The 25,109-nt window shown below is 33.8% G+C and overlaps 1 protein-coding gene across 6 annotated transcripts in view; it reads left to right on the top strand.

Annotated features, from left to right (window-relative positions):
• The window catches only part of LOC144956062 (ras guanyl-releasing protein 3-like), a 107,546-nt gene extending 82,470 nt beyond the window's left edge, over window positions 1–25,076 (top strand). For 2 of the 6 annotated variants that reach the window (XR_013641870.1, XR_013641873.1), the window contains exons 6-18: window positions 464–617; window positions 2,193–2,366; window positions 3,410–3,526; window positions 5,023–5,120; window positions 6,505–6,685; window positions 8,397–8,477; window positions 8,785–8,886; window positions 9,802–9,917; window positions 10,944–11,082; window positions 11,768–11,804; window positions 12,442–12,559; window positions 15,406–15,836; window positions 20,236–21,533. Coding sequence is in view for 3 of the 6 variants with exons in the window: in XM_078886386.1 (XP_078742512.1) it covers window positions 464–617; window positions 2,193–2,366; window positions 3,410–3,526; window positions 5,023–5,120; window positions 6,505–6,685; window positions 8,397–8,477; window positions 8,785–8,886; window positions 9,802–9,917; window positions 10,944–11,082; window positions 11,768–11,804; window positions 12,442–12,534; window positions 15,406–15,836; window positions 20,236–20,406 (1,894 nt within the window). In the remaining 3 variants the exon portion in view is untranslated. Of the gene's footprint in view, window positions 1–463; window positions 618–2,192; window positions 2,367–3,409; window positions 3,527–5,022; window positions 5,121–6,504; window positions 6,686–8,396; window positions 8,478–8,784; window positions 8,887–9,801; window positions 9,918–10,943; window positions 11,083–11,767; window positions 11,805–12,441; window positions 12,564–15,405; window positions 15,837–16,770; window positions 16,800–20,235 lie in introns of all 6 variants that reach the window. The other 4 variants (XM_078886386.1, XM_078886395.1, XM_078886403.1 and 1 more) reach the window with 3 other exon arrangements.
• The last annotated feature ends 33 nt before the right edge of the window (window positions 25,077–25,109 follow it).

Consider the following 25,109-nt stretch of genomic DNA (forward strand, 5'->3'; position numbering starts at 1 on the left):
AAATTAAATTTGAACTGAATTCAATTTAGTAATATTATAAGAAAATATGGTTTTTATATAAAGCCTTACCGTGTAACTTAACAAGCTCAAAGCAGTTAAAAGTAACGTAATACCAGTCACTCAAACATACATTCTCTCAAAACACCTGGCATAAAACAAAGCAATATAGTTATGCAGTGTTTCATATAAAAAAGAAATGTTGTACGGTGTTTTTAAAGAATTGTGCATCATTACTTTCTCTGATAATCTTGGAAGGGTGCCGAATATTGAAACGCATGCTCGCCGATTTTGTGAGTCATTTTTGGCTTCACCAGAATGTGATTTTCAGACTTTGATCTTAGGTTTCTGGCTGAAACGTAGAATTTAAGCATTTCATTAATGTATCCAGGACAATCAGAGTGCAGTGATTTATATCCAATAGTACATATCCTGAATTCAATTTGATTGTTTCATATATCCCTAGCCCGTCTTATGACTGGATGCGTAGCATGTCTGTACGTAACACAACCTGGGGCAAGCATTCAAGAAAGGTATCGCTAGTCTTCAATCATTTGGAGCCGAAAGAGCTTGCAGCGCAACTGACCTACCTCGAGTACAAGGCATTCAGAAGAATCAATGTAAGTAGTGACCTAGAATCTCAGAGTCCGTTTGTTTATTTGTGTGTTGATTGTATGTTTTTTTGTTTTGTTTTTTGTTTTCTGTTTTGTTATGTTTTTTTTAAAAATAATTTTGTTTACTTTCTATTGCTTTTTCCAGTTTAATTTCTGATGATATTATTATAAAACTTAAGATGTCACTCAAATACTGTCAATCAAAAGGGGGGGGGGGGAATGATTTGATGAGCGTTAACCTCATTAATAGTGCAGTTCCACCTTTCTCAATGAATTTCACAAAGCTTCATTTATTCATTCCCCAGCATTCCTTTTGAAACCAATTTTCCAAACAAAATTTCCATTTTACTCAGTATGTCTGGCGTTCTTATTGTACTTAATGTTTCACAATTTTTGTGACCGGCCTTTAACCATTTACAAGGACACATCGTTGGTGCCGGCGTTTTTCAATAATTTTCACCCATCCAGTATCTGACCATGCTGAACATCAATTGAACATTTTCACAAGACAAGACTGACTAATATCACTGAGTCAGGGGACACCACGTAGAAAACAGTCAAATAAGGTTTATTCAAATTACAGTTCTTGTCTTATGAGAATAGAATTGGTAAAATTTAGATGTCAACCAATAGGGAATAAAAGTCGTGACGTCACACCTACTTTTCCAGTTCCAAAATCCTTGGAAGTGTGTATGGTAAACAGTCCTTCAGGGGACTTATAATGAATTGGTTCCGTATTCAATCATAAGGTAGCATAACTATTTTAGTAGCAGGATATATAGGCAGATTCTGAGGATTACGGGACGTAAAAGAGGGATGATGATCTTAATTGATGGCCAGTATATATTTAGACTAGGAATTCCATCACTCTGAAACCAGAAGATCATTTACACAAGTTATGTATTCAGTCCTCCGAAAGAAAGGACACTCCCAATGAGATTGAAACCAGTTTTTTGACATTACACTTTTGTTTCCTGTTATTGTGTCATCCAAAGTAGAGTTTATCCTGCTGGTATGATATTTGTAGAACATGGATATGAATCAAGCAATCTCAACTTACTGTTGAACACAAATATTCAATCAAAACATATTTCCACGTAATGTGTACACCCTCAGACGCTGAGCATTTATTTTAGAATGCAAATCTTGAAGGTCAATTAGAAGAGGAATGAAGCTGATTTTGACATAGTCGAAATAATTAAGTATATAATATTACTAAAATATCCACTATCCATAGCTGGATGGCAGAAAATACTTTGTATGAAATAAACTAATATCCTATCTAAAGGGTGACAAAAAATTAAGTTTGGAATAAAATTTTATGTCACCTCTATGTCCTTATACACATTTTCCGATAGGAAAATATGCTTTTCTTAATTTAGCTTTATTAATAAAGTCAAATTAACACCGACCTACCAATTTCGCTATCATTTCATTAGATTGTTTGTTTTTAGGAAATTGTTGGGGTTTTTTTTAGGTATGAAATAACAACTTCTAACTAAATGTGTATGTATTTTGGTTCATTGTGATTTAAATTTTTCTTTTCTACTTCAAATACTTTCATAAATATTTTGTTTTCAGTTCTGTGATTATAAAAACTATGCAGTGTCTGCGTCTCTGAAAGATCAGCCCAAACTAGAGCGATCCATATCCCTCTTCAACGGACTGTCCCAGTGGGTCCAATGCATGGTGCTCAGCAAGACCACTCCCCAACAAAGGGCTAACGTCATATGTAAATTTATTGATGTCTCCAAAGTAAGTCAATCATATTTCATTTTCTTTTCTTTGTTTTCTTTAAAGAAACTCAGGTTTAAGAACCTTTGATTTAAAAACAAACTTTGAGCTTTGATATAGTGCAATGTTCTTTAAATGTGCTCAAAGCGCTTGACTAGGCATTCCAATCCAAGAACACCATTCAACATGTAGGATGAGACATCATGCAGAAAGAAGGCTATTACAATATTTTTAAAGAGACAACTCTCTTATCGGCCATCTATTTATTTTACACCTGAATGCAGTGAGAGAATGTGAATAGAGGGCCTTTTTTAATGACTCAACTTTACACCAATCAGAGCAAGATTCAAAACATGGACCTACAGGCCTGAAGGCAAATGTCATGCCACAAAACCTTAAAGCGGCACTGATGGAGGTCATTGTAATCTATGGATACTGGGTGGGGTCTTTTTGTCCTCCCATCGTGGGCAGGGAGGCACTCACTGTGTCTTCTATCACCCTAGATCTCTTTTGCAATTTGCTTTGTATTTGTCTTGGAATGGGATTACTTGGTTTTGTCCTGGCTCCGGCCGGAATCCTTGACTGGGAGGGAAACAGTCAAATTTATAATTTAGTTTTGGGAGATGGTATTTTTTTTCCTTGTAAATCATCCATCTGTTATGTACTATTACAGTTTTTAGAATTTCGAATATCATGAATTGTAAACAGTTGAGTGTATTCCTCTTAATTGGGACTTGGGCTTGTCTGAATGGGACTATTAGGTGATCTCAAACTAAGTACACTGATGGTGTATACTTGGAATTTTCACCTGTTATCTATTTAAACCAGACCCCTTTGTCTACTTTTTCTTCTATGCTTTTAATTGTAAACCTAGAATTTTTTGACTATCCCCTTTTCTTCCTTTATACTGGCGCCAAAATGACCTAAATGTGACCCAAGCACCGTAAAACCTTTAAAAAACAATCAAAACCATATGGAGTAAAAAAGTTTTCTGGACAATGAGAAAAGGAGGTTTATTTTGGGTTTTTTAGGGCGAACATTATGTATTTTATTTTTGTCTCCAGCATCTTCGTGATCTCCAGAACTTCAACACTCTGATGGCCATAGTGGGGGGCTTGTCACACAGCGCCCTGGCCAGATTGTCCAAAACACTATCTTGTCTTCCACCTGAATCTCAAAAGGTGAAAACAAAAGCATCATCATCATCATCATCATCATCATCATCATCATCATCATCATCATCATTATTATTATATTATTATTATTATTATTATTATTATTATTATTATTATTATTATTATTATTATTATTATTATTATTATTATTATTATTATTATTATTATTATTATCATATCTCGTTGTTGTTATTTTTGTTGTTGTTGTTATATTATCATACCATAATTATTATTGTTATTATTATTATAATTATTATTATTATTATTACTACTATTACTACCACTGCTATTATTACTACTACTACTACTACTACTACTACTATTACTACTACTACTACTACTACTACTACTACTACTACTACTACTACTACTACTACTACTACTACTTCTACTACTAATACAACTACTACTTCTAATACTACTACGACTACAGTCGACTCGACTTAATCGCAATCCCTCGGGAGTTTAGGTTAGTGTGTCGATTAAGCGGAGAAGCTAAAATAGCATCTAGGCACCGGATTTCATGTGCCATTCATGTAGGACCTTCACTTCTGAGTTTTCTAAAGTCTTGGGACCGTCACGTTCTAGACATGACATCATTAGAATGTATTGTTTTTTATTTATTTTTTTATTTGTTGTTTTTTTTTTTTTGTCTATGTTTTTTTTCTTCTTTTTATTTTAAAAAAAAATCTTTTCTTTTTTATGTTTTATCGACAACAAAATGTGAATTATTGTTTGTTAGAACTGTAAGCATTGTTTTCTATTCTGTGCAAGCTGTTTATAAACCTTTGTCTCCAATCTCGCCAATATAGATCATCTGTCAAGTGTTCTTCTTGGATTTAGCGGCATAGTTTGTCTACCATGTTAAGTTTTTCAGTGTTTATCAGGGCTGGTGTGTCACATTCCAATGACTCATCCTCATTTTCATTATCTAGGCATTGTCTTTTGTGTAGCTGAACCTCCTGAGATGTCAGTTCACGGCTGATGGGTATGTTGTTGTCCATTGTTACGAATCGATTGAATGCTTTGGTCGAAAAGTTGTGTGGAGCGGGAACAGCATCGTTGATTTCATAAGGCTGTTGGTTGTCACTCCAATAAAGGTGTAGCGATTAAGCAGAGATAGTGTGCAATTAAATGGCGTGATTATGTTTTAAAGATTCAGTTTTTCGGGAATGTGTAGCGTATAAGCAGAGTATGTGATTAACCGATGTGTGATTAAGAGGAGTGAACTGTACTCAACTACTACTACTACTACTACTACTACTACTACTACTACTACTACTACTATTATTATTACCACCACCACTACTACTACTATTTCTACTTTTACTATAATTATTAGTATTTTCATTATTATATGATTATACGAGAAATAAGTCTGATACCACAGTGATCCTTCCATTTAACTGACAACAATGGGAATCACTTACATTTTAAAAAATATTTAAAGAGACTTCTTGTGAAGAAATTGACACTTTTTCCTTTCATTTTTTCCCTAAAAGACTTTGCTGGAACTGTCTGAGCTGCTTTCAAGCAACAACAACTTCAGTAATTACCGTAAAGTTTATCACCAGTGCTCAGGGCCCAAGGTTCCAATCCTGTAAGTATTGTTTTTCCTTATTATCCAACCAATGAGTCATTCATCTACAAACCATTCAGTTCAGCTACTCTTCCACCCATTTTTCCATTCATCTTCAGTCTAAACTTGGTCCAATTGTAGATAGATAAATGAATATATAAGTAAATAAAATTCCCTTTATTCATGCCAGAGAGAAATTTGCCTTTAGGGTCTATTCCAAAGGAAGACTTGAATAACCCAAGCATCAGCCTTATTGCAGCACGGCAAAGTGATCTAGGGTGAGGTGACTTTCTCAAGGCCACAAAGTACAGGGGTATTCAAACTCGGCACCTTACGGGTATGAAGCAAAGACCATATCGCTGAGCTACGCTTTCTCCCTGTGGCTGTGACTATGGCCGTAATAATGACTGTGAATGTGATGAAGATGGCTGGACATACCCACACCTTCATTATGATCTTATATATCTTTCAATTAAATTCCGTTTGGCTATTAATGTTTCTGCTATTTTCAGGCAGGGAATTCCATATTCGGATCGTGTTTGGAAAAATCCAGATAGTGTTTGGCCACAATCCCATCCATCAATTCTCGTTGTCATCTTTAATCCATTTATCCTTTGATTCATTTTCTCAACAAAATTACATCATCTCACTTTACCCATTAACTTCAATACTCCACAACTATCATTTGATTTGCATATGACTACATTCTGTATTGGAAAGTTGCCCAAAAATAACGTTGAACCCAAAGTTGATTTATTTATTAAACTACTATCCCATCCATTAACCATTGTCTACACATCCACCGTTTCATATATGATTCACTCAAACACATATCTCGGTTTTCCCCAGTATTCTATTACCATCAGAGAGGCGAATGTGTAATAACATGCTATTCTTTTCTTGTAAATGATCTATCTGAGTGTCTCCTTTGTTTTTTGTTGAGAATCTGGTACTGGCTACTGTATGTATGCATGGCACTTTGGGTGGCCTTACACTGGACACAGATTGTAGATATACTGAAGTTTTTCTATGCTGTTCTTCCTTGATTTTTAAAGGTTTATATTATTCACAAGCATTACAGTTACTACATTCTTAATATCTATTTTATGTGTCATGTATCATCGATTTACTAGGCTCTGGCTAACCTAATCAAATAATGTCAGTCACAAGTATTAAAAATCCTAGAAATAAACTAAAATTTAAAACACAAACTCCTTATCCATACCTCACTGTTCATTAAATCAAACATTTCCCCATTCTTCATATTTATTATTTTTTCTTGGTTATAACAGTATTGGTATTGAAACGCTGCAGGAATTCATTTTAAAAAAAAAGTTTATTCCTATTCAACCCAATTTCCTGTTGTCTTAATGATTATACTTTATTTATTGTCCTTTTTCCACAGAGGTGTCCATTTGAAAGATCTCATATCCCTCCACGTAGCCCTACCCGATAGAGTAGATGGAAACCTTCTCAATTTCCGCAAGATGACACAGCTAGGGGTGATTTTGAGGGAACTAACCAGGCTTCAACATCAAGAAACCATTCCAGTAGATGCTAACATGGACTTAGTCAATACTTTAAGGGTACGGTTGTGAATATAAATGTTTTAAATATTTGAGCTTGGTACAATGTGGTACAACACTGATTCAATATGTGCAAGTACTTTACAAGGATTCTAAGCCATAAGGACAGGACTTACAATATTATAATTTTTAATAGTGTTACCTCTATTTCTGACCAGATACCCACTTTACACTCGACGGGTCTCATGAAAAAAATGTGAATAAATTGTCTTTTACAAAGACCCTTTACTCACAAAAACTCCAGTTTGCAACTTCTACCTCTGGATTCGAATCTTTGACATGCAGGTGGCAAGGCAATTATTCATAACACTAGACAGCAATGCAGAATTTAATGAACTACCCTTGACAATCATTTATTGATTTTGCTCTACTTACTACACCAATTCTACATTTGCTCATTGTCATGGCACAGTGTCTAATTCATCCCTCATAGATTAGAGAGTGTCAGATAGATATTTAAGCCGTCATTTACACCTTTGGTTCTCTCTTTTTCTGACGATTGGCCTTATTCTGTCCCCGCGGAATTATGCCATATTTGGGGCAAAATTATGCCAATATTATGCCCAAAAAAGGAAAATTATGCCATAAATTCGACATTATGCCATAAATTATGCCAAAAATCCGACATTTGTGCATGTTCTTGCCTGCTTTTGTAACCCCCAAAATCTAATTTTCACAATAAATATGAATACTGATAGGTTTAAAAGCTACATTTTCATTAAAAACGACTAAAAAGCAGAAATATATACCAGACTATTGTTTTTTTTTAGGGTTTTACTGCGCTTGCAACACATTAAGGTTATATCAGCGCCAGTAAAGAGGAAGAAAATGGGATAGTACAAAGTTCTAGAATTACAATTAATAAAGCACCCAAGAAAAAGTAAGACATAGGGGAACTAGGAACAAATAAGGATCAGATGTAGATTCCAAGAGCATACCACTAATGTACTTAGTTTGAGATCATCTATAAGTTTCATCCTGACACAAGCACAAAATCCAACAAAGAGGAATACACTCAAATGCTTACATTATACATTGAAAATAACAAATATAATAATACATAACAGAGAGATAATTTACGAGGAAAAAAATACAAGGCCAACATTTTCTGTAAAAAAAAAAAGAGGCAATTTTTCTATTTTTTTATTTTAAGCTTTTTGCTGACGGATGCGGAGTCGGATGCGGAAGGTCACAGGATGCGGCCGCATCGGATGCCGATGAGGCTGCATTTTCCTGGAGGGACAGCTTATTAGACATTCTTAGATTCAAAAATTTCCTGGCAAAAATGCCTTGAAACAATTCATTACCCGACAAATCATATTTCACTTTATATTGTTGAAGAGAGGTCTTCAATTTGTCATTTGTGACTGGAATTTTATCTATTTGTTTGTGCCTATGCTTCACTTTTTAAAATCATTTTAAGAGAGCAACTATTGATCAGTAATACTATCGTTAAATTATGAACAATCACATGCAATTCTTAATGCTTTTCGGACTACTTGAGTTTATAGCATGATATTCCTATTCCCAATGGAATTATTGACACATTGAAATTTCCCCATTTGTTGAGGATTTAACCTTGACTTTACTGCATGATTTTGAAAATTAATATTTAACGAGAAATAGATTTGAAAAATATTGTAAATTATAATGAAGTCTATGATGTATTTAGACATTGAATTGAATTAGATTTCATGTTTGTTTTTAACAGTTGTCATTAGATCTGTACCACACAGAGGATGAAATCTACGAGTTGTCCTTGGCCAGGGAACCTAGAGGATCTTTGTCTTCGGTAATACTAGCCATTATTTTACTAAGTTATGTTAAGCCATCATTTGTAATACTCAGTTCTACTTAGCAACTCGATGATGTGCATAAGAAATGAAAAAATATTCTGTATTTTCTCCTGCTGTAGCAAACGACTCTTCTTCTTACTTTTTAACGGAGATTCACATATTTTAAATCCTTCTTCTTCTCTAAGATGTGAATGGAACTTTAATTGAGAGGAATGTATGGATTTGAGTTGTGCCTATTCATGTAGGGCCTAAAATGATGTCATTCAGTTTTAATGTGTTTTATTTCCCCTTTTGATTTCTCAGCCAACCACCCCTACAAAGCCTGTTGTCTTTGCTGACTGGTTGTCCGGTATCAAACCTCCAGACTCTGAAACCATCAACAAACATGTTCACGATATGGTAGAGGTAAGTTAGTCGTCAGTCTAAAAAAAAAAAAAGTGATCCTTCAGAACCATTTGGTCCATGGAGCCAGAATTTATCCCAGTTTCTATAACATGAAACGGACAATAGCAATTATTGCTTGCTACCCTTTTGATAGGATGCTAGTCAATCACGAAGTATTTTCCACCAGATATAACATACCCAGCTATCCATTTACTGCTGGTAGGACAGGGGGGTTGGAAAAAAATCTTGACTGCATCCAGGATTGATCTTTGTCTCTGTGCGTGGGAAGCAAGTGCTCTACAACTGAGTTACCGGGACACCCTGTTGTCGGTCTATAAACAAGCAATATGTTATAATATTTAAAGCCATAGTCTTGCCAATACCTTGATTTTGGTATATGTAATGGTAATAGTGAAAACGACAAATAAGAGAAAATGGATTAAGAAATAAATAAGGTCGGTGTTTGTAACGGTCGCAACTCCCTGGCCCAGGTGGTGCTGTGTCCTTGGGTTAGGACAAAAGAGTATCTGGTGATAGATAGAAATAGATATTGTGTGAGAGTTAGTTAAAAACGAGATAACCTTCCATTTGTATTACGCAAAATGTAAATTGTGTTTTCTTGGGTCTACTGTAAGAATAAATGGAATATTTTCATTCCTTAACACCCCAAGACAGATTAGAAATGTAAGAATATGTATTGACGGCTATATTACTTTTTTACATCCGCTCATCGTTCATTTTACTACACCCGTCTTGGCATTATCTCTTGGTTGACGTTCAAATGAAAGATCTCAAGAATTTTGTTCTTGTTTCAATGTGAAACAATTGCCTTTTGGTAAAGGGAAAATCTAATCCGTCATTCATTTATTGTGTTATGAAAACTTCATGTATGTCTTTGTTTTCTTCATTGTATTAACCAATTTCTTTTCCATCTAGGCTGTCTTCAAGAACTATGACCATGACAAGGATGGGTTTATTTCACATGAGGAGTTTGAATCCATCACTGGAAACTTTCCTTTCATTGATTCATTCTGTGTACTGGATGCTGACAAGTAAGTACCGTGGAATAGGGGTAAGTAAGACCAGCCCCCAAATGTACCTCCCGGATTGAAAGTTATTAAACAAATATGGGAAAATATACATCATTTGATAGATTCCACCCCTTCCCACAATTTAGAAAAGTAAAATTGGATTGGTTATTTCAATGTCAAAATGTATCATATAAAGATATGAAAAAATTGACACATTTGGAGGCCTGTCTTAGTCACCCCATTCCATGTAAGGGCTATATGTGCCAGGAAAAACTGTGTATGATACTGTTCCAGTCAAAGTAGGTAGAAAAGTACTAGTAAATGAGAAGAGGAGAAAAAAAAAGCCCAGCCTTCTTCAACTGGACATTCGATTCAGAGCTTATGATTACTGGACAATTCCACGACTTTCGTGTTCTGCACATTCCAAATGTATTAGATTTGGTCAAATTATTATTTAATTTCTCCCGTGATTGTTTACATATCAGTATGTACAACCTTTTTTAAGGAAGATCCCACAGGTGATTAGCAACTATGGAAGAAAGGTTAAATACAGAGCGGTTCAGTTTAGATTTAATATCGTCCCTATGATTTAAACCTTGTCTGAACAGATATGGATAAATTTTAAATGACTATTTTCTTCACTTATGTCTAATGTGAATTAAAGCCAAAAAAAACAAAAACAAAAACAAAAAAATTCTCCCACTCCAATTGTTTTAGACAGTGACATTTACACTGCGATTAAAAATGGGATTGATACAGGACCCGGGATTGTAGGATGTGCCTCGTTTTTTTTTTATTTTGTACAAATAATATTTTCTATCATTTTTTAAAAAACTTTCTTTTAAATATGACTACTGAGAGGGCTCTAACATTTTTTATATGTACGTACACAACCAAGACAATGTATTCCAATCAGGGTCTTTTTCATGTAATTTTTTTAATGATCTGCCTATTGAGCTTCCTTTCAAAATGTACTTTTAGCTTTATGTTACAAAAATGTATATTCTATACTGTAAAACTGAATTTGTTAATTATCATTTCACCCAGGGATGGTATGATTAGCAAGAAAGAGATGAAGATTTACTTTATTCGTGCCAACAGTCATGCATTGAGAAACAGCTTTAAGCATGCATTCACCGAGACAACTTACTTCAAACCAACATACTGCATACACTGTACAGGACTGGTAGGATTTTTTTTCAACTTCATACTATAAATGATTTTTTTCTTTTGTATTGATATTTATAAAGTATCTTATGCTGTTAAATTTGATTGTGCGACATTTTTTGTCTTTTACAAATAGAGATACACTTCTCCCGTCAATGTGGGAGTAGACTTCTTACTCAATACTTTATGGGAGGCATTTAGTATATTATTTTGGCAGACAACTGCTTTATTTTTACGACGATTTATTTCGTTTTCAAAGCTTTTCTTTTACTTCATTTTTTAGATTTCATCAAAATTTTGGAAACTAGAAAGATGATGTGATTTTCGCAGGATGTTTAAATCATATTTTTTGTTTGTTGTTTTGTATATATATATATATATAGATAGAATGCGCTTGGCCAAGGAGTTCACAACATTGCCATCCGGAAGTATAACGGACCAACACACAAACTCTGTGTAACCATGAACTTTTATAGTCTGGTTAATACAGTTAAGTGAGAACAACTCACAAACGCGGATGGCAAAAACAATAACAAAGGCCTGAGTGACGTCATCTGCATACTATCTATCTTATATATATATATATATATATATATATATATATATATATATATAATATATATATATATTATATATAATATAATATATATATATATTCATTAAATTAAATAAAAACGTAAAAATGTATTTATTTTACTTCTCAGTTGTGGGGGATAATCAAACAAGGCTGGAAATGTAAAGGTTTGTGGAGAATTTGCTTTTGATTCATAATTTTAAAATATTTGTTGATACTTTATTCAAATTCAGTTTGTCAGTTTTAACTTGTTAAAACTGATAATAATATCAATAATAATAATAAGAAGAAGAAGAAGAAGAAGAAGAAGAAGAAGAATAAGAAGAAGAAGAAGAAGAAGAAGAAGAAGAAGAAGAACAAGAACAAGAACGATAATATTAATGGGTAGTGAAGAAAAATAAACAATATGGCTTAAAGATTGATTTATGAAACTGATTGTTGCCATCTTAATTACTTTACAAAACGATAGTTGCATGTATAATAATAAATAATGAAAACCCACGAATTTTGTTGCCACTGAAGTTCATATTTAAGGCAAGGGTGGCAACTTTTGATAATGAGCACATATAAGTTGATTTTTTGTTTACTTCTGATCAAAAAAAAAAAAAGATAATAAACGAAGTTAAAAATTGCGTTTATGATTTAATTGCACATTTTAATACAAAAAATGAGAGGAGGAGGGTTAAAAATGTGATGGAAAAAAAAGGCAAAAGCATTTATCAGGGATGTCTGCAAGTCTTTCACCTTTTTAAAAGTGCAAATCTATCTTAGATAGTTATTTTTGTGTTATTTATATTTGACCAGATTGCGGCATCAACGCCCACAAGCATTGCAAAGACTTGGTGGTGATGGAGTGTCGGAGTAAAGGCAGCAAAAGATCTGAACATTTAACCAATGGTAATTGACTTTCATCTCTTCTACAGTAGGTTTGTATAGTATACCTTGTTTACATTTTTCTCTTATTATCAATTTTATATCCCCTTATGGCGGTCAGGACGCTTTCTCTTTCTTTTTTTCAAAAATCAATTCATGTAATTTTAAAAATAATCTCATAAAAGGTAAGACCGTTATTTTTTTCGAAGATATAATTTTTCTTGATTTATGTTTTATGTCATGATTGAAGAATCATTGTTAACAGGAATTTTGGAGAAAGAAAAAATAAAAAAAGAACAGGGAAAAAATAACAACAAAGGATAGATAGATAGAGGGATAGATAGATCGATTGATAGATAGGTAGATTGATAGTCAGAGAGATAGATAGATAGATAGATACAGCACAGAAAAGAAATCTCGAACAAGTCATAACCGGGTCTATTTGTTTGAGATTTCCATGTTTTTGAGGTTTCTGTTATGAGTATTTTACAAAGAATGTGAGGAAGGTAAACATGGGTAATTTTGGGATGGTCTCATCATAATACAGGGTTTAGTGTGTCTTGCCAAATTCAGAGGTGGAATAAGATGACAAAACCACTATGTCACATTGTTGATTATGCACTCAGCTCGCATGCAAAGTCTTTACCTTTGAATCTGATACTTAATCACAATTACTCCTCACTTATCTCCCTTATGCCTCTCCTCCATGGCCGACGAGAGTAAAGGCCTTGTCACACGCATCTTGAGCCGAGTGGTTAAGGCCATTGACTAGCGCTGTGTAGTGTGTAGGCAGTGTGTTAGTGAGAGTTAGTAAAGACCGTATGCAATGTGGCAGTGATGTAAGAGACGAGTTGTAATTATTTAACTCATTAAAGTTGTCGGAGTGAAGATTTACTAATAAATAGCCTATATCAAATTCAAATTATAAATCACGATGAGATGACTAGTTAAGCTTTGTTTAGAAATATCCGTACACAAAACTTTATTTGAGATGGACTAAAAATACAACAATGGGAGAGAGAAGACGAGAGAGAGAGAGAGAGAGAGAGAGAGAGAGAGAGAGAGAGAGAGAGAGAGAGAGAGAGAGAAAGAGAGAGAGAGAGACTTTTGGGAGATTTTGTTTGTTTCTTTTTTACAGTAGTGGGCAGTTTGATAGTCAACACTGAACCTTATTGAGTAATAACGAACATAATTTTGTGAAAAAGAAGCACTTCAATGTGATGGTGGTGATGGCAGTAGAGGTCGTAGTAGTAGTACTAGTAGTAGTAGTAGTAGTAGTAGTAGTAGTAGTAGTAGTAGTAGTAGTAGTAGTAGTAATAGTAGTGTAGTAGAGTAGTAGCAGTAGTAGTAGTAGTAGTAGTAGTAGTAGTAGTAGTAGTAGTAGTAGTAGTAGTAGTAGTAGTGTGTAGTAGCAGTAGTAGTAGTAGTAGTATGTAGTAGTAGTTGTTGTTGTTGTTGTTGTTGTGGTGTAGTAGTAGTAGTAGTAGTAGTAGTAGTAGTAGTAGTAGTAGTAGTAGTAGTAGTAGTAGTAGTAGTAGTAGCAATAGTAGTAGTAGTAGCAATAGTAGTAGTAGTAGTAGTTGTAGTAGTAGTAGTAGTAGTAGTAGCAATAGTAGTAGTAGTAGTAATAGTAGTAGTAGTAGTAGTAGTAGTAGTAGTAGTAGTAGTAGTAGTAGTAGTAGTAGTAGTAGTAGTAGAAAGGAGATGATGAAGGGAGTCGTGATAATTTTATAGTGAACAAAAAATTGATAACAGGAAAAAATGTTGGAGAGGGAAGGGGGTAGGTAAGATATTTGGGAGATAATAATAGATTGGGGAAGCGACAAATGATGATGACAATAATGATAATGATATGTGATGATGATGATGATGATGAAGATTGCATTATTTTACCTTAAATGCGGTGATAAATAAATAATCCAATAAGGAAATGATAAACTAAATTCCTGAATGTCACCAATGATTAGCACACTTCCACTTAACACCCCCCTTAATTAAATATATATAACATTTAAAGATCCAGCAAATTGGACGAAGCGAGAGAAAAAAAAAGCGATTGTGACCAACCTAGGTTGAAACAAAGAATGACGACTTAAATTCCGGAATCTCAACAATGGTAAGCACACTTTCACTTAATTAAATATATAACATATAAGTATGAAAATCCGGAATGTCAACAATGATAAGCACAATTTCATTTAATTAAATATATAAAATTAAAAAATCAAGCAAATTGAATGAAGCGAGAGAAAACAAAGCGGTTGTGTCCAATGCCAGTTGAAACAAAGACTTGACGAAAATTTGATTGCTGACTACACACTACACACGGTACTTGTGTAACGAATACAATTGCCTTAACGGTAGTGGTCAAGAGCCTCGTGCTTTGGCCAGTACTATAGTTACGTCATGCTCTCCTCTCATCCAATACTCTCCAATCCCAATCGCTCATTTGACTTCATATGTACTGTAATGGTAACAGTACCAGGCTATCAATGCCATGCCTCGCTAGTCTCCAATTGGTACTGGTACATATTAGATTGAGGCTCACTGTGGAGGGAAGCATCACATCTGGAAGACACTGGTCAAACATGCTTCTTGCACTTCCCTCTACGCATATGGACACACACACACACACACATACACACACACACACATCCCAGTTGAGGCAGGATGATTATGTTGGATGGTTTTTCTTGTATTCTTCTTTCTGCTTTGTCTGGCACTGTTTCATACACAACTTTTCTGGTTCATTTCTTCCAGCGCCAACTCCCTATATATATATATTGTGTTGTTATTGTGATTGTTATTATTATTGTTCTTTTAATAAACATTGAACAAAACCGTTGGTGTGTTTAAAAATATAATATAATTTTTATTTGGGTTCATCCACACAAGGTGTAGCAATGAATGATTTGACCATAACAGCCAAGCGTAAAATGTCTCAGAGACAACAAAAGCGAGTGTCTCCATCACACACATGCCAGCAGGCCACACAAACAGACACTGCAGTGTCTTGTCGATCCAGCAGTCTCCGCAACATGAGCACCTCCAGCACTAGCACCATCAACAGCATAATCAGCACGTCCACCAACAATGGCAGCGATGTCCACAGTGATGTCTGTGAGAGTCCCAGCAGTATCAGCCGGTTGGAGCATCATCAACACCATCCTCATTCACAACAGCAGCAACAACAAAATCCCTCACAGCATCCTCACCATCACCTCCTTAATCATCCTCCTCATCACAGACGGGATTTATCTCTGGTTGACGGGGAATACTATGAGGAACAGGCTCTGCTTTATGAACGCCTTTTAAAGTCAGAAGAGGTAAGATTAAATTGATATTGCAATGAAGTGGATAACAATTGATACATCAATGCCTTATGATATAAATAATCCTGGTTTTGATTATTAAAATGCAGACCATAAAAATATTTTGTCTTTCACAGAGTTTTTTAACAAGATCCAGCAGACTCAGCAAAATATAACCTGTGGTGAGCGGATAGAGGGGTCAGATATAAATATTGAATGCAACTTGTGCCCATACTGGTCCTTCTGATTGTGAGATGATGCTCTACCAACTTAACTATTGCGGGCTATATTATATCATTTTAAGCAATACACAAATGTATGTATAAGGTTTGGGACAGAGTCACCCCAAATTTACATTCCATTGATTCCCACTTTTTGTGGTTGCATTGTGAATGGATGGATTGTCAAAGTAGATTCAAAGACAGAGAATAAGAGACAGACCACAATCCTTCTTCATTTCGTCCACCAAAACTGATGGCACATGGCTAAGACTACTAACCACTTTTGTCCGCCAAAACAATATTAATCAACACAAAACTATTTGTAATCTATATCGTTAATTGTCTAGAGAGAGAGAGAGAGAGAGAGCGAGAGAGAGAGGAGAAGTCTACTGACATCTATTAATCTATTGAATATCCAAGCTTACGTGATAGACCAATTGCCGTCACACTCACAGCTGATTGTTTAGAGTATTGTATAATATGGAAAGGAGTCAAGGATTCTGAATCGATTGAAAAATACATTTATAAAAAAAAATATTTTTATAAAGAATAAGAATGCCAAGTGTTTATGAAAATTGAGAAATCCATTAACTGCACTTTCAATTACTTTTAGAGTTGAAAACTTCATAAGAAACATTTTGAAAGGGTTGTAATGCTTAAGTTTCCCTAAAATATTGTATTGTATTTAGTTTTCTCGTTCAACCTCCATTTTTGTGTCCTTGCTTTAGACTGTTGTCGGTCAGGATGAAGAAGAGGAGTAAGTCCACTATAACAAACTTTACTCTTCTTTTCGTTTGGGTATTTTTTTTTTTAAATGTGGAATTTAACAAGAGCAATTTTTAAAATTCTTTTATGCACATAAAGTATTAACCATATGTGTCTTAATGTTTTTGTTGGTTTAGTTTGGTGGTGATGATAAAAGGGCACCATAGACATTTGATAAGAAGATTTTTAAAAAAATCAAAATATAACCAAAAAAAACCAGAGCATTTGTAGTGCCAAATATCAACTAAACATGCAGAGGTCCCTTGCCAGCAGCAAAAGTTAACATGTTGCATGAGTCATTATGTCTTTAGATATTACGATTGTTTTGAGACAGAGACAATGCTGTTAACCAGGTACTCATTTTACACCTGAGTACGGTGAGAAAATGTGAGTATGGATCCTTTAGATGTGGGTTGATTGTTAAATAGAGAAGTTCACCCAGACTGACCTAAAGCTGAGGGATTGAAAGTGAAACTAATTGTTAAGTTTAGTATGAGAGACATAAGAACTATGAATGCAACCAGTCTTTTATGTCAAATCCTATTCTTGTTGATTTCAGAAACGACCAACAAAAACATGTTTTCGGCATTTTAACTATTTATTTACTTTAGAGTTGGAAGAGGGAGAGGCGATAATATTTTTTAAAATACGTAATCTAAGATTGAGGTGTGTTAGTACAGTAACCTTCATGTGATCATCATTTAGAATCTTGCTAGAAAAGGAAAATCAAGGGTAAACTACCTCACAAATGTCGGGGTTTTTTTTCGATTTTCCTTTGCTTGTTTCTTCCATATAATTTTCATTCACTACCGTGAAAGGTTGACGAATTAAATTTTGTAGTATTTTTGTTGGAGCTATATTTTTGTTTTGTTTGTTTCTTTTGACTTTTTATCAAATTGTTTGAGTTTTTTGTTTTATTTGTTTTTATAATATATGTTATTTTTGGGTTGTTTTTTTTGTGTTTTTTTTTTTTTTTTGGGTGGGGGGGTATTTTTGTATTTGTTTTGTTTAGTTGTTTTTTTTTTTGGTTTTGTTGTTGTTTTTGTTTTTCCTTTTTTTATTTCTTGTACTAATAATAGATTTGCTGTTCGTTGTTAGCACTAGTTCAATACCAATTTTGTTGGAGAAAAATCTTTAAGTGAGCTTCAAAGTTTTTTATTTTTATTATTATTATTATTATTTTTATTTTTATTATTTTATATATTATTATTATTATTATTATTATTATTATTATTATTATTATTATTATTATTATTTATTATTATATTATTATTATTATTATTATTATATTATTATTATTATTATTATTTTACACAACGTCAAAGATGAAAATTAAGATGAAATATATGAGCTCTCATGCACATCGTCGCTTGCAGATTTAACTTTGATGTTTTAAGCCAGTTTCCCATGCACAGAAGAAGAAATTCAAATTATGTTGTGTAATCATTTGTCTTTGCCATGTGCAAAAGTGAATGAAGTTGTTTGTTTTGTTTTATTTTTTTCAAGATTAGCAGCCCATATTATTCGTTTTCATCATATTATTTTATATTTTTTTAAATAATCATAATATATTTTATATTCTTAAGAGGCGCTCGGCTCAGACCTTTTGATTGACAATGAAATATTCTAGATTTATCCTAAATGTGATTTCAAAATCCATAAAGATAATTACGAGCCAAGTCGATTATTATGTTGGTAATTTGTGCCATAAAACTCCTATAAACCAACAAACAAACAATTCATTTTAATAAGACACTCGTGGTATATATGATTTTGCAGATAGCTTGAGGGAGAAAATTCACAAAGCTTTACACTTTCAGGGAGATCTTATTTTTTTAAATCAATTTTTATGGGACACATTTTAAGGAAGGATATTTATTTGATATTTGAACTTGATATAAAATAGTTCAAATTGCAAACAGAACAGCCTGGAAGAACAACGCCATATGGCTGTGTTCAGACACAAGACTGTAGACTGACAATAGAGTTGTTCTCTCTTTAATTATATTTTCAGAAAAAAATTGAATGTGTTTTTTTGTGAATATGAAAGGAGGGGGGGGGGAGGGGAGTTAAATTGTTCTACTTTAGATTTTTAAAATGATTTCAATACGTTTATGGTCTCTATGCTTTACTATCAATCAATACTTGAAAGATAAAATATGTCAAGAGTGTATAATCAGCTGACTTTTACTTCTAAATATTGTTTTTTTTTTTTCCTGTTTATATTTACTATACAACGGTTTTTACAAAACTGCTCGCCGTCTGAATGCTCATTTTGACTGATTGCTTTTTTTTCTCTCTCACAAAGTGAAATGCATTTCTGCCAAATTCTTTTCCCTGAATTATATGCACATTTGTCAACTACTTTCCTGTCTTTTTTCTTTCTTTTTTTCTCTTCCTCAACCCCCCCCCCCCCTCCCCCTTCTCCATCCATATTTTGGCTGGGTGTGTGGCTCACTCGTATAATATCTCGGTTTGTCACAATTGTCAAGCAATGTTAAGTGTGGTCATTGACTGGAAAGATGATGATGATTGTGGAGAATTCCGTTCCATACAATGTACTTTATACACATTACTTGATTCGACTCAGACGTGAATGAGTTCCTGGGTTTAGGGAGTGACGGATGTTGTAAGAGTCCTGGTACAAAACTATGCCTAACAGGTGCCTAACAGGTGCCTGGTATTGTAGGAAGTGGAAATAACGTTCCATATCGCCTGCTGGGGGGGGGGGGGGATAAATGAAACATTTTGAAGCACATTGAGCATAGCAAATCTTGCTGAAATGCGCTGTAACAATGATTTAGTATTTATTTATATTTTAACCTTTTGTGTGGCCTGATTTCTTTTTGATTTTTCAAGAACTCTGCTCAGGATCTTTTGAGAATGAAAATAATAGATTGTTGATATATTTTGGAACATTTCGCATGAATACTAGTTCTACCCTCATGTTTGTTTTTCTTATTAGGGCACTCAGCTAAAAACCATTGTATTCGTATGTCTAGTTTTACAAGAAAGATTTTTTTATTGTTGATGAAAAATTAAGGAAATTCTTTATGAGGTTATGTGTCTTTAAGTTGCTCATCTAGATTCGATGTACCAATTTATGGAGTTTACTTTTCAAGTTGTTTCATAGCGACCATAATTTATTATTTCTTATATTTCAAAAGCCAACAAAATTGAATAAAAATACAGAGGCATAAGGCCAACGGAACTGAAATTTAGACAGGTTCTGCATTGTTTTGCACCATTAGCACCTGCTTTCTACCCTTTGGACAAGATGTTAGTCTATCAAAAGGCTATCATCATTAAAAACCAACTCTACCCAGATTCTACCATTTTCTTGTGAGTTCCATGCATTACCAATATAATTATTCTATTTCACCCCAAACCTTCAATCCATTAATACTTTTTTTTGTCTTTTTTGACAGGCTCGCGAAAAGCTGATTGAAGAAAACTCCCGTCTCCGTTCTAAACTCGATGTAGCCAATGACCAAATCAACCTTCTCAAGTCTCACATAGGCGTCATCCGACAGAACACCATTGCCTTCATCCTAGAACAGATGGATGCATTACACATGCAAAGAGATACAGAAGTGTGAAGCAGAGAAAAAAAATGTTGTTGACAATAAAGATTTTGTATTAGAGATGTGATATTATAATCAGTGTAAGGCGGAAAATACAGGAAAAGGATTGACTGGCCGTCGAGGACTACTAGGTCAGCTGACATTTTGGTAGTATCCAGGATGGCTGATACTTCTGTGTGATTCAAAACTGTTCAAAACTAAATCATACTCTTTGATTTTTATGGAGAAAATACATGGTTATAGAATATTGCTGTCTAAAGCATAGAACAAGATGACATGATGGAGAAAAAAAGAGAAATGGCCACAGTGCAATAAAGATAAGAGTCTCGTTGATCGAGAGGTGTCATAGTCGGTCTACAGAGACAGTTCTATCTTCTATCTGATCTCATCTGATGCATTCCTTCCTCTGCTAACCATTTAAAGGGCTCCGATTACTGTGTTTCTGATGATTTTCATGGGCACAGGATAGAGATTAATTCAGTGATATTCAATATATTAGAAGAAGTCAAGAGGTTGAGGAAGAAAAGGTGGACTTTCAAGATTGCTAAACTTGTCATAAGCGTGCACATACAAGGACACACACTTATATAACTTGCTTTATTGAGGGATATGTTTTTCCTTCCATCATTTAACACTGGAAATGTTCAACCAGATATTCTCAAGAATCAAAGCTAACTTGACACTTACATCTGGTAAAATCATGGCATTCATTGTTTGAAACCTTGGCTATAACTATAAGGCCAAATCCGTCCTCATTCAAAGAATAGGTTTAGTTACAAGACATAAAACTTTGTAGAATATTTCTCACGGATTCAACTGTGGAAACTGAGCCAGAATCACTAGGATTTATATGACTTCATCAGTTTCTTATCTCTTACCATGTAAGGAGAATAATATGCAGTTTATTGGTACAGACAAAACTGGCGTTTTCTCTAAAGGCCAAGAAGGCCTCGCCTCTCGAGTTTTATTTGAAAAGATTGTGTCTACGTAGCTTTTGGAAAATGAGTTATTGATGTTGTCATACTGTATAAAACGAGGCACAACTTACAATCGATACATGGTAATAATAGCATAATGTAAACAATGCTGTCAATGCAAATTTAATGTGGGGGAAATCCCAGTCCACATATTGTAAAAAAAAATTAATTACGGTCTAGAATATAAAATCAGAGACTTTGAGGACTTCATTGCCAATTTTCAATCATGATATTAATGTGGTTAGAAGCAGAACCGACATATTGATCATTCATTTTTTAGAGAAGTAAAAAGTTGAACGGAATTCTTCATGCATATCAAATAAAATGGCAACATGTCTGTGAGGATCAAATTTAAACGCGTAACATATTAGATGTGGAAATGTAAATTAAATATCTTTGTCTTCACACCATGAAATTGTACTTTGCTGTGGAAGCTGGCGCCTTGTTATTAGTACTGATAGATGATAGAGAGAGAGAGAGAGAGAGAGAGAGAGAGAGAGAGAGAGAGAGAGAGAGAGAGAGAGAGAGAGAGAGAGGAGAGGAGAGAGGGAGGGAGGGATGGGGGGGGGGGGAGAAAAGAGAAATATAAAGAGAGAGAGAGAGAGAGAGAGAGAGAGTGGGACAATACTATCCTGCTGAAAAACAATGTTGTTTAGTGACATTTGATAAAGAATGGCGTATGTTATTTATTATAAACTATACTGAAATATTGTTTATGCTGTTTACGGTGAGGATAGTGGGGGAGGGGGGGATGTATATACAATCATAAAGATCTTCTTTTTTTAAAAATTATTTTCATATCTGTGATATACTGCATTCAGATGGATTGTACTGTATTGTATTTATGTGTCAACGGGGTAGTTGGTGAAAATTAATTGTACTTTAGCAGTGGAATACTTGGAAAGGACAAATCGCATTGTTGTCTGTAAAATGATGTGTTCAAAGCTCATGTGGGTTATTACAAAATGATAAAATAATAAATTTATATTTGAAAATATTAGATTAATGTTAACGTGATAAAATGATGCTAATTAGAAAGAGGAGGGGGTAATAAAAAAAAAAAATCTCGATTTTCTATTGAAAGCACCCGAGAAAAAGAAAGACAAAGGGGACTGGATCACAGGCATCACACGTAGTTCCAAGAGTAAACTCACAAGAAATGCAGACACTCAGGTAGAACAGGCATTTACTTGGGTGGCAGGCGCTGACATGGAAATAATCGTTATTCAAAAAGTCCCACCAAAGCACAAGGACAAGATCCCAACAAGGGGGCTACATTTAAACTATTGCAATGTCAGGATCTTAAGTCCCCTCACAACTTTTGAATGAAAATATTTTTTTCTAAAAGATGAATAACTATAAAATGTTATATCAATTTAACCATATTTCTGGAGTCGGGGAAAAAGAGCACAATATCAGCTTATTCAAGTAAATAGCCAATAATACAATAAAAGGTTAACTGTTAAACATTGTTAACTACGGGAAAACGTTAAAAAATCAGGTTAGCCACCATTTTAAAATGCATTTTTTCATCATCTCAACTTCGAATGGGATTTCTAATTGTGCTTGACTTGCCTTTCATCCAAGCAACACGTTGTAAACCATCCATTGAGCTATTATGGTAGTTGATTCATTTTACAGTTTTTTTATTTTTTTATTTTTTTATTTGGGGGGGGGGGGGTTAAAAAAAGAGAAATTATTTATTTTATGTGATTTATTTGAGGTTTTTATTTGATTTTTCATGAATCATTTATTGTGATTCAAAATTTGCCTATAATTATTTAAGCTTGCAAGCGGATGTGATACTTTAGTTTTATCATTTGCAAATGTGAGAAAAAGATCGTTATTGTATTTTGTAATCATCATTGGAATAGTCATCATTATAATTTTAAAATCTCTGCACTATCCAGAATAGTTTGCATTAAATGATGCAATTGTTTCTTTCTTGATGTGTTTCATTGTTAGCCAAAGTGTAAGGAGACTGGAAAATTCGGAAGTAATCATTTTTTCGAAACCTCAACCGACGTTGTTACACACATGTGTAACAATTTTTAAAAGATTTAGGACCTCAATTTAATGGCTAATTACTCCAGAATGTTCTTTCAAACATTAAACTGTCCTAACACAATAAAGCCTGTTTGAAATGAATCTATATCAAAAGTAACACTAATGTGAAGAATGGAATTCTATGGTTTTTGATGTACATACCAGAGAACATTTCGCCGGAGTGTCCTTTCTGCCTTTATGCCGTTTACTTGCTGGAGCTCTTAGGCAGACAGAAACCACTGTATTTCAAAATAGACATATGGATAGGCATTATTTCTGGTCACTAACTGAACTAGTCCCATTGTTTTGTTTGTGTATTTTGTTTATTTAATTTTGTTCCCCAAAGCGCTTCTAATTAGAGAAAGCTCTCTTGTGATATTTTATTCTATTTATTTTTCTACTGTCCAAGTGACTGGAAAGTGAGGAAGTAACATTAAACTTATAGAATCAGAGAGGTGTTTCCTAATGGTCAATGTACTAAATTTTTATTTATCGATATTCTGTGATCTGATTTTTAGCATGCGGAAGTGCAGAATTAGCTGTGATATGTTTACACTTATATATGTGTATTGGTTAGTTGTATTTATTCTGCCGGTTACTTATGATACGCTGAACTCGAAATACAAGGTAATAAAGACAGTCATAAGCTCTATTGTTAGTTTCTTACAATGGTATTAATTTGTTGTCTACAGCCCATTTGATTGTGTTTTTAAAGAAAATTTAGAACACAAATTTGAGCTTTTAAACATACAAAAATGTCATTTCATTTGGATATAATATTTATACTTTTTGTTACATTCTTAAATACCCTGCGTTGTAATTAGAGAAATGAAATGTAATTGACTCTCCAATCATTATGAAGTCAGTATGATGCTAGTTAGTTTGTTTCATATTTTAGTATGTTATATTTTTAGAAATATTGTAATGTTGGTTTTGCTGCTATTTCATCAGTTTGGATTCCAGTGCATTTCATCTACCTCTTATTTAATCATAATTTATTTTTTTTGTCCACCCCATGGCAATTAATGTGAATATTCCGTTCTCTCATCTTTCATTAAATAATCTCACTTTCAACATGCCAAAATATGTCTCACTAGACCTAACTAAATTAATCTCAATCAATATCTGTGTTAGTCTTAACAAGAACAGATAAGATGAAAAGGGAGAAAATTACAAAAGTAATTATTGTGGACATATTACTGTTTGATTATTCCCTTAGCCCCATGGAGAGTTGTCAAGTCATTATTATGAGCAATAACAACATTGTGTTTACAACTAACCACCCACTATTACACTAATACAGACCCCCCCCCCCCTTCCACCCCCTTAATCGCCACTTAACCCTCATAAACACGCAGAGTGAAATGTCCCAGAAGCAATATTTCTATCGATTGAGGAGCAAGACCAGATCTCCTGTCTTTACATTGTCATTTTATTCATTTGGCACATTCATATCTCGCATGTTAAGAAAAAAAATACTAACACAAAGATATCATTAATACTGTCATTGAATATCAACAGTACATTCCCATCTAAAGCATTTTCATATTTATCATACTGGTGCTGCTTTGAATTTATACGTTTTTGATATTGGAGAAAAAAAACCCCAAGAGATTTATAATATTTATTTGATAATGAAAAGAAGAAAGAAAAAAAAACAAACAATTATAGTAAATAAGTAATCTCCCTCCTTAG

The sequence above is a fragment of the Berghia stephanieae genome, chromosome 1, assembly GCF_034508935.2.
Source record: "Berghia stephanieae isolate SIO BIC M18660-M18661 chromosome 1, UCSD_Bste_1.3, whole genome shotgun sequence".
NCBI classification, from domain to species: Eukaryota; Metazoa; Mollusca; class Gastropoda; order Nudibranchia; family Aeolidiidae; genus Berghia; species Berghia stephanieae.